The following is an 11,237-nucleotide window of genomic DNA, read 5'->3' on the forward strand; positions in this document are numbered from 1 at the left end:
AAATGTCAACTACGTGAATAACCCATACCACAGTGTGAATCTTACACAATATGATAATACCACGGTTGGGATTGTCGCATACGATAAAATACTATTAAAATTGAACGATTTGTATTACATACACTATTTCGATATGGCCGCTAGTAACTGCAACTGTATTACGCCAATTTAATTCATCGGCTGTACTAGAAAAAACAACGAAAAAATATCGTGGCCCGAACGAAGTGGCTCAGAAGATTTCCCTCGAAAACCCTATACTATGAGCAATCGACCATACGCGAATTTTTTACCATAGTGACTCGAGCCTGACTTTTTAGTTGTCGGCCACCATACAGACAGACACGTGCACTAGTGTAGCTCGAACGTCGCGCCTGTTTGGGGCGAATATTATATTTTAATAACATTGAACCAATCGGTGATATTAAAAATAATATAAAATTATTGTGTTCGTGTTTCAATCTTGAGTATTACGAAACTTGGCACGACCATGAACTTAGTGTCTTACAATTACGAGGGACATTATACGTATATTATATATGCTTTGTTTTGATTGTAGTTATTGTTAGGTAGATGTGTATATAAATTATAGTTTATTTTTTATTTTACGTTAACGAAAAAATACGAGTTATTTTAATTGGGTAGCTGTATAAAACAAGTAGTATCAAAAAAAAAGAACGTTTCACTTTCTTTTATATGTAGGTATCAGATAAGGCATGACGTACCTACTATCTATATAATATGATAATGAATACCGTATCTCTCTCTCACACACAAACACGCACACATCAAATAGTCATTACGTACAAATCATCTCAACGATATGCGTTGCTTTTTTCTGTGCGGATTTTCTTATAGGTATACAGCCAAGTCATATTAGTTTATTTTTTGTTTTAATGGTGTGCTCTGTCTTATAGCGAGCAATATATTATTATCGTCCGTGCAGAGAAATAAAGCTTTTTAAATTGTATAAACTTGTATAAACGAATAGTGTGCTCTGCCTAATAGCGAGCGAATAAAATCTAAATTATGTATAAAATATCACATATCATGTATACCGTATTGTTATGTGAGTAGCTATCAATTGTTGAATGTGTACTCTGAATTACAGCGACAAGTGACATTTATTTTCTATGTGATTTATATTTTATTTATTACTTAAACTAAGTACCTATGTAATTTGTGCTGCTGTGTGAAAATTATTGTAGAAGGAAGTACACTGGCCAGTCTACGCTTCACAACCACATCTGTGAGTACCAAAATTTTTGATTGTGGTTTAGAGCGTTAAGACTATTTTTAATCGCATTCATTTGGAAAAATTTTTTCTGTTAATGCGTTTATTGTGATTTTTACTCGTTGTAAGGATTCAAATATTTCAATGAATTCTAGTAATAGCCAATAGGTCTTGTGCAGAATTGGGTATGATGGCGCCTCTTACTAGTTTCCTGAATAAGAAATTTATTAAAATGTTGGCTCTATTTGTAGTAAATAAATTGAGGTTGGATAAAGCTTTGAAGGTAATCTCATTTAAATGTAAATATAGTGAGTTTAGGTTAATTATTAGGCAATTATGAGGATAGTCTTCAATTAGAGTTTTTATTATATTTTTAATGATCAGAGTTGTTTTTAGTTCATTAATAGTATTCATTTATGATCTGCGTGTGGGGTTTTTTGTAAATTGTGTTTTAATAAGAATATTGTCGTAGTGATAGCGATGCCTAATTGTTGGGCGCCATTTGTAGTAGGAGAAATTAGCTTTATAGGGGAATAAACAGAGGTTGGGTGAAGTAATGATTATCAACAACGATATGGCAAGAAAATGGGTGGTGTAAAATAAACACGTGGGGTTGACGACCTATTTCAATGAACGAAGGGACGCAGCTGGTAGTACCGGTTGCTGACGACTATTCAGTGGCCCGTTATACGACCTAATATCCCCCGACGACTCGATTTGTTTTGTGGTGTTGATTTAAGAGGGACTATAAGTAAATGTACATATGCGTGTGTGTGTGTGTGTTTTACAATTGTGAGTTTGTATTTTCTTGAAGGGAGTACGCGTAAAATCGTCCTACTACTGTATAATACTACCTACCTAATGTTATTCGGACAGTCTATATTATAGATATATACATATATATATTTGGTCACTGACCTTATGCGACGGTGTTTGTAATAATTCTCTGCATCTGGTTTGTGTTTCTCCGGGGTAGTGTTCGACGGTCGGTATCACGGCGACAATATATGTATTTTGATTCGCAAGGCTTACTATATATTATGTTTGTAACGCTCCTTTCTGGAGCCTCGTTGCATGTGGTAACAAGAACCCGTGTTTTAATTATTGTGATTGTGACTATTATCGTATGTTCTTGAAAGTCCCTATATTCACAGCAATCGTACACAGTCGACGGCTAACCGAATGTAATTTAAGTCATGGAGCACTTAAGATTATGCTTATATATTCTAAATAAATTAACGTAATTATGAAATACTTATGATAATCTTATAAACTATGTTTTGCTCATAGAAATCCCTACACTCGCAGCAATCGTACACAGTCGACGGCAAACCGAATGTAATTTAAGTTATGGAGCACTTAAAATTATGCTTATGTATTCTAAATATATTAATGTAATTATGCAATACTTATGATAATCTTATAAACTAGGTTTTGCTCATAGAAATTCCTACACTCGCAGCAATCGTACGCAGTCGACGGCTAACCGAATGTAATTTAAGTTATGGGGCACTTAAAACTATGCTTATATATTCTAAATAGATTAATGTAATTATGATCTAATAATAACTAAATTTTAGTAGCACGCTATTACACGACAATAGTCACAAGGGTTGTATGGTAGGGGAATAGTTAGATAGATAAATCAAAAGAAGAAACTAAGTGCATTTAGTATGTAGTATGGGATAATTAATCGTGTGGTCATTTCGAATGCTGAAAATGATTCAATATACATATGCGTCTGAATTGATATTGGTGGATACTCCTCTGAACAGCAAAGAAGGTGTATCGTGGCGTGGACGTTATGCATCGGATGGTCTTGTAAAATAACTGTTCGGCGAGTCGATCCCGTAGGTTAGTTAAAAATAATATAATATATATAGTATATAATAAAATATTTTTCATGTTTATAACCTAATATTTTTTTTTATAGCTATATGTAAAACTAAAAAAACACAATACATCCTTGTGTCATCTAACATGCGTTGCTAAATTATTATCATATAATTTAAGTCTTAAATCTGGATCAGTTTTGTCCAATTTATCTTCTGGACATCAAGAACAGATTAAGAAAAATCGTACATACATATTGCATTTGATTGATATAGTATTATACTTGGGAAAACAGGGTAGTGCCTTTCGAGGCCATTCAGAAGGCACTGAATCTTTAAATCAAGGTATGTGTAAAACAGTCATACAGATAATATAATATAGATAAACTGTACCTATTATATTTTGTTATATGTTACACTTATATCTTATTCATTAGTGTAAGAAAAAATCTTTGATAAATACAATTTTAACTTTTAATAGTTATAAAACAAATTATGCATATATATTATCTATACTATTATATTTCTATATGTATATTGTATTAACATTTGTTATTGTTTAGGAAATTTTAAGGAATTATGCAACCTTTATGAAAAATCAGTACCAGATTTCCATTTGATTTATAAACAACCTAAAAACTACACTAGTTGGAGAATCCAAGAACAGTTAATTGAAATATGTGCTAATCATATTAATGAAACTATTTTAAATGAAATTTCTACAACTGGATTTTTTGCTATTATGTGTGATGAAGCTAGGTGAGTATTAAGTAAAAATGTTAAATATTTAATGTCGATATAATTATAAATATTTTAGAATCCACAAAGAAGAACAGCTTTCAATATGTGTTCGCTATGCAGTTGAAATGGAAGTGTATGAGCGATTTTTAGGTTTTGTGGACGTGTCAAAAGGACAAAATGCAAATGATATTGTTGAAGCTATTTATGCATATTTTGGGGGACAAAAAATATCCATACAAAATATCAACATTGTTGCTCAGTCCTATGACGGTGCTAGCGTTATGTCGGGGAGTATGAATGGCGTTCAAGCTAAAATAAAAGAGCAACATCCTGCAGCAGTATACACTCACTGTATGGTTCACCGCCTAAATTTGGTGGTTGTTGACACATGCAAAATCATTAAGGTATTAGTTTACATTTATTATTTATAATAAATAATTTTAACTATAGTACCTATATGTGTTCAAATTTGACAATTAATTTTAAATGTTTGTTTGTTAATGTGGACAGAGTGCTCAGGCAGCATTTAATATATTGGAAGCAGTGTATGTACACTTTTCAAGGCCATCAAAAAATACTAAATTAATAGAAATTCAAAAAAAGATGGGTCTATTTAAGAGTACTACTGTTATGCGAGTATGTGATACTCGATGGGTATGCCGGTATAAAAACTGTGAATCTATAATAAATAATTTTGAAAGTATTGTTAAAGCACTTAAAGAGGAAGTTGAAGATCAGGCAGACAAAGATGTGGCTCAAGCAATAGGTTAATATTTTTAATTTTATAAGAATAATATTTTCTAACAAATTGACAATGACATGCTAAACGATTATTAATTTCCAGGCATTTTAAGTTCAATAACAAAAAAAAACTTTATTGTTATAATTTTCATTCTATATGATGTTCTTTGCATCATTAATATCTTGAGCAATCAGCTTCAAAATAAAAAAGCTACATTGGGAAATTCTGGAAAAATAATTAAAGGTGTTATTGCTTCATTTAAAAATCTGCGTTCTGATGAGGCTTTTGATAGATTTTGGCTAAAGGTTCAAGATTTTGCAGATAAAAATAATATACTATTGACAATGCTACCCACAAACGAAGGTTAGTTCTTTATTATCTATTTGGATTATATATTATTGCTTTATTTAATAATACTGTATGTTTATAAAATAAAATAAAACATACTATATTTTACACATATATAACATAACACAAAATATTTATGTATGTATCCGACTATAGTGTCAAAAGAAAAACTAACTCGCAAACGTCGTGAACCAGCCAAACTTCAAGATTATGCCCTGAGTCATCGAACAGGAGCAGAGTCTGAAAATAATACTTCAAACACTATTGAATATTGGCGTACAACAGTTTATTTAAGAATAATTGATACAATAATTATAAATTTAGAAAAACGTTTTTCGGAAGAAAGCTTAGAGCTGGCGGAATCTGTGGACAACTTTTTTAACTTGGATGAACATAATAATTTGTGTTTTATAAACACTTATAAGGTATACATTTGATAAAAAATAATCAACTATTTAAAATATTTATTAAATGGTCATATCTTTTGAAATATTATTATATAAATCTGTTTAATATGTAATCAGGATATTTTGAAAATATCAACAGCTAGTTTATCAGCAGAAATGCTGGTTTTAAAGAATAGTCTACCAGCCAACTTTGTATATGAAGACTTGAAAAATCAATGTTATAAAAGTTCATTTCCAAATGTCTATAAACTAGTTCAAGTGGGAATGACAATTCCAATTTCTTCTTCAACGTGTGAACGCTCCTTCTCAGCTATGCGTAGATTGAAAAACTGGTTACGCACCAGTATGGGCCAAGAAAGATTTACCAAACTATCCACACTTAGCATTGAGAGAGATGTCACCAATAAAATAGAGGGGGAAATTATATTGCAAAAATTTGCAATATCAAACAGAAAATTATATCTTGTGTAACATTAATAATTAATGATTACATATTATTATAATCTATAATAAAATTACTTTTAAAATATTTGTTTTTATTTTTAATAAAAATTTATAATTATCACAATGCAGTTATTACAGTATTAGGGGGGTGTGGGGGGCAAAGCCCCCCACGGGTCTTTGTACCATAAATAATTCCAGCACCCCCTAAATTCACACCCAATGTGTGCCTATGAGTCAATAAGTAAAATTTATTGATTATAATAACATTATGTACCTAATATTATTATACTCGATGGTTTTCTATCCCTACCTATATTTTTTTCTTTTTCTATTCATATATGACGCAGATGGAACTCGATTAAAAGTCAGTTTTATTGAATATTAATTTGTTCTGCCTAGCGCTTTTCTGTTCATTATATTTTACTTGCTAATGAACATATCAGTATCTGTTTGACGTAGGTACCAATATCCAAATTTGAACGATAAGTTTTTAATTTACCTAAGACTTTTTGTACAACTGACAACTGACATAACTATTAATAAATTAAATCATACATTATAACAGAAGATATAGGGGCTACCATGGTGAGTTGAACATTTTAGTAATTAATATAAGTCCATCAACGTTTTATTATTTCTAAAAATGGTCCATAAACGTTACATCCAATATTACATCTATTTTCTCAAACCATTTTTCAGGATAATGTTTCTAAGTACAAACGTTTTAAAAACTGAAACACAGCTCGTTATAGAATTTTTAATTAGTTCCATCAATGTTTTCAAACAACAATGATTATCACTTAACAAAAACGTTGTTAAATCTTCGAAGAAAATCTGAAGACAGATCCCGAGTATCAATTTGGGTTTATACGGTTTATGTGAGGTATTTACGGTCTGTTTTTTAGTCCAAATACACACGCGTTACCCACCACATGTGTGCGCACGCTAAATGTATACACGCGGTCTTTCACAACCCCCACGGGTGACTATTATATTATGCAAGTGTGCTTCTTCTTTTCCATATCTTGCGTATCTATATGTTATTATAAAATATGTGTCTGCATTTAACTTTATGCCTAATATTATGGGATGCCATCCTGACGCCATTATTGCATTGTATTATACCACCTAGGTATGTAAGATAACCAGCGTACCGACTACCAGCTATCCGTTAAATACAATGCAACCACGGTATATGTCTCGTTAAAATAATATTATGTCTTCTCGTCGTGCGACGCTTTTTTCGACCAGACAGTTGTAGTTGTGTGTTGTTGTGCGGGATTTTTTTTTTAAACCTGAACCACAACAAAGCAGTGCACTTTTCTTCGTCTTTGCCAGACATGAACCTACCTCATATCATACTTCTCACCTACCACCATCATAGTATTTATGATTATATCGTATTTAATATTTTATATTATTCTATTATATAAAAAATGTCCAAACGTAGCTCTTTGTTAGAGATTAATTACGATTTGTGGACACAGTATTTAATATCTAAACATTTCCTGGTAACTCGTGAAAATATGAGATAAGCGTAGTTCCTTTTACTAATGGCTAATGATATTATATTAACTTCAAACATATTGTAACGAACATTTATGAAAATTATTAAATTAATTTATTGAAATTAATTATACTTAAATATACTATAACGATAACATGGCACCTTGTATAGACAATAAAGCTACACGACTTTCCATGGTAGGGAGACACTATTTCCAATCTGTTTTTCACATTTTTTTTTTCCCAAAAGTTCTTTTTCTCAATACCATTTTTCCCAAAACTTCTTTTTCACAATACTATTTTTCCCAAAAATTCCTTTTCACAATATTATTTTTCCAAAAAGTCGTTTTTCACAATATTATTTTTTCAAAAAGTTATTTATTTAAAAAAAATTATATTTCCCCCAATACAAAAAAAATGATTTATTGTTAATTTTAAAATGTATAAGTAAAAAAAAAATTATTATAAACAAATAAAAGTATTAAAATTTTAAATTATGATCAATGGCCGTGAGGTATGCAATAATATCATTGTTATTAACAAATTCGTCATATTTAGAAACAATATTATAAATTCGTTCCTCTGTTTTTAGTTGTACCTTATTACGACATTTCCTTATTTTTTGTCCTAGATTCAGTTGTCGTAACATGCACTCAGTGTCAGCTTGTTCTTTTCCAAGTTCATTGAAAAATGTGTATACGCTAGGATGTTGTCGTCCAACAACCACTTGGAACCGATTATGCCAGCCTTCTGACAAATTATTTGTTCCTGCCAATCGTTGGAGTACTGTATGGTAGGTACTGGTTCCACAGTTTTGGGGGGAATCTGGGTTCAGTTCCTTTTCTCCGACCTCTGGCTTGCCTCCCACGGATGTAATTTATCTACATTAAATATTTAAGTTATACTTAAAATTTAAAATTTGAATATTATATTATGTATATTAAAAAATAATTTACCTCAAAATATTCTGCAATTGGCATATACTCGTCTGGTACTTGTTCTAATAAAACATCAAACGTTTCGACAACTTTTTCTGGCGGCACAAACGCTAAAGCACCGGTCATCTGAGCTGTGATCTTAATGTTACGATTTTCTGGATCATTATATAGACTTTGTAACCCTTCTGCCTGTATACGACGATAAAGACTTTGACAAAGATGAAATAAACAAGTATGTATTTCAACTCCAATTATTTTAATCGTCGCATTTATAATTGATTGTTCAAAATCACAAATTGTGGTTTTACAATATTTATTCCAAATTTTTAAATGTTCCGTCAACAAACCAGGTAGGGCTGTTCATTAACATTTTCAAATTTTCTTTTGTTGCAAAAATTATTATTCTTCCACATGTTAACTGATAATCAATATCTTCAAATGAATCGTATAACAAAAATTGCTCTCCTGCTATAGTTTGTCTAAACTGAATTGGTAATTTATGCAGTTCGTTCATACTTCGAGGGTTCGACGGCATATTGATTACACGTTGTCGTGTTATTGCCTTTCTTATATTTTGACGCTCAGGAAGTTCTGCTAAAATTCCAGCTGGTAATTGTTGCAATTCTGTTCTCAAGATTTGTGCAGGGGGTGCTTCAGGATGTTCACTTGCTTTTCTTTTTATATCTATCATAACTTTTAAGGCATAAACTTCTTCTAAATTCGGTGCGTGGTCATGTATAGAACTTTGAGGGCCTTTATGGATTATTATATTTTGTCCAGAATTACTCGTTATAGCCCGAGCAGAGCATTCACTTTTTTTACGACAACACCAATAAAATCGACCTTTGTTTTCCGAATGTTTGTAGTAGAGATATCCATCAACATGAAGAAGCTTTCCTCTTCCATTAGAATTTATAATTTCGGCCATAATTCTAATGAATACGCTTGGTTGTATAAATACATACATACAATAATTTAATGTACAAAAAATTCAAGTTAATCTACGAAAAATTACACGTTTGGCAACAACTGTCAAAATGAAACTAAACAAGGTATAAATAAGACATTCGATAATCAATATTGAACGGATAAACTTAATCACGCAACAAATGGATCGAACGGCATTGGGCGCATGCGTTATTTCGACGCATACAATAGGTATTTTGAAGTTTATGATATTTATAATCTATAGATACTGTATAGGTATAAAAAATGTATAGTTGAACGGCAAACGGTAATAAAGATAAAGATGAAATGTGTACCATTTAGGGATGTACGATATAGGTATAGGGATATACAGATATATGGATCATGGATGTATATAGTCCGATTAAGCAGTGATAGGCACCGAGCACCTACCTAAAATGCGTATACGTATCATAGCGTCTATCATCATATAAGTAATAAAAATAACGATGTGGTAATGCCGATCAGCACGCGTGCAATTATACTTAATTTATATGTCACTGTTTGTAATTATATATTATAATTATAAATTTGTCTATTTTGTGAATTTAGTAGCCAAATTTCCGATTTCGTGTATTCGGCAACAATGTTGTTCTTTTGGAAAAATATTAAACTTGTAAAAATATTTTGGGAAAATGTTTTTATGGTAAATATTGAAATTGGAAAAAATGGATTGGTCATATAACATTTTGGAATAGTAAAAATTGGGAAAAATTAATTGGAAAAAATAAATCGGGAAAAACAGATTGGGAAAACTGTACTACAATCGACTTCCATAAGTGTAAAATCGCGGGGCAGCAATAACAACGTTCAATAACATTTTTGATTTTGCAATTGTAGTCTCCTACATTCAGTTGTTGTCTCCATTTTAGTCATAGTTACCTACATTTCGCTCGCCGGTATGGCGCCTATGAACTTATGGTCAATGTAAACTAAAAACACGGGCGTACGGTACGTTGGGTATGATTTGCTCCGTGTCCGTAACTAAATTAAAATTTTCTATAAATAGTTTAAATAGAATAAAAATATATTTTTTTTAATTATACAATATATAGAGAAAGCTAATATAAATAGGTATTTGGTGAAAATGTCAAGTATCTACAGTATACATATTAATATAGGTTTATGTAGATTCCACATTTTGTTTATGCTATATTATTCTATATTAAATTATATTATATAGGTTGAGCGTTTATGAGTCGTTAACTCAAAAATCCATTGTGAATTTACGCTCAACTTTTTTTTTAATTACACGCTAGACAGTGACATCATATAAGAAGCCTTGTATTAAATGTTCGCAATTTTTATGGAATGAACAATTTTAGTTAAGAAAAAAAATGTCTTATGTATATAAATAGCTTATAATTGTAAGGTGAATAGAAACTGCTAATAATTAATAACATCCCATAAATTAATCACGTAGTTACAGTTATACTTTTTTGAGTTACACAAAAAAAACAAAATGGATTTTGTCCAAAACAGGTTTTAAGTAAAATTCTCTTCTCCTTAATTTTGGATTCTTAATGTATTGATTTTACCAAGATATGTTTTAGATTCTGAGTGGAACGATGAATGTATTGATTTTACAATGATGTGTGTTTTTTTTTAATTTTTATTTTTTTTTGTGTCTGTGTACGTGATAAGTAGTCGAAATAATGCTTCGATTTTCAACTTCAGTATCTTGTTCGATTGGAAAGTGAATATCGTCGGTGCATTGGGGAGGTCAAAATTTAAAATTCCCAGTAATTTTCAAAAACGCCAAGAAAAACAAAAGAAAAATTAAGGGAAAACGGGAATTTTTACGCAAAATCGATTTTTCACAAAATTAAATTTGGTTTTTTGTGTAACTTGAACGAATGACCGTAGATACATGCAATTTTGACTGAATGTTTATATTACCATTTTCTATATACCATAACATTTTCAAAATATTTTGACTTATTTTGAGCTCTTTACGGGCATTGTCAGTTTTCATTTTTTTTTAGTTTTTTTTTTCTAAAAATATCAATAACATTTTATTTGTTGATTAAAAAAGCTTGAAAATTTAATAAAAGGCTCCTAGTATATTTTTTCAAAAGCAGA

General features: G+C 30.7%; 1 protein-coding gene across 1 annotated transcript; it reads left to right on the forward strand.

Annotated features, from left to right (window-relative positions):
• The first annotated feature begins 2,950 nt into the window (after positions 1-2,950).
• On the forward strand, positions 2,951-5,772 carry LOC103308986 (zinc finger MYM-type protein 1-like). Its single transcript, XM_008183382.1, has 9 exons — positions 2,951-3,047; positions 3,262-3,408; positions 3,627-3,822; positions 3,881-4,010; positions 4,065-4,208; positions 4,315-4,563; positions 4,741-4,909; positions 5,051-5,178; positions 5,419-5,772. Exons 1-9 carry the CDS (start codon positions 2,951-2,953, stop codon positions 5,770-5,772), a joined length of 1,614 nt encoding a protein of 537 aa, XP_008181604.1.
• Positions 5,773-11,237: the final 5,465 nt, after the last annotated feature.

This window comes from Acyrthosiphon pisum, chromosome X (assembly GCF_005508785.2).
Source record: "Acyrthosiphon pisum isolate AL4f chromosome X, pea_aphid_22Mar2018_4r6ur, whole genome shotgun sequence".
Lineage (NCBI taxonomy): Eukaryota > Metazoa > Arthropoda > Insecta > Hemiptera > Aphididae > Acyrthosiphon > Acyrthosiphon pisum.

Bases quoted from the DNA above. Each gene is read 5' to 3' on its own strand.
- LOC103308986 (XM_008183382.1), top strand. From the start codon at position 2,951: ATGATTCAATATACATATGCGTCTGAATTGATATTGGTGGATACTCCT. The intron at 3,048-3,261 runs GTCTTGTAAAAT...AATCTGGATCAG, and splicing joins TGGACGTTATGCATCGGATG to TTTTGTCCAATTTATCTTCT. The intron at 3,409-3,626 runs GTATGTGTAAAA...GTTATTGTTTAG, and splicing joins CACTGAATCTTTAAATCAAG to GAAATTTTAAGGAATTATGC.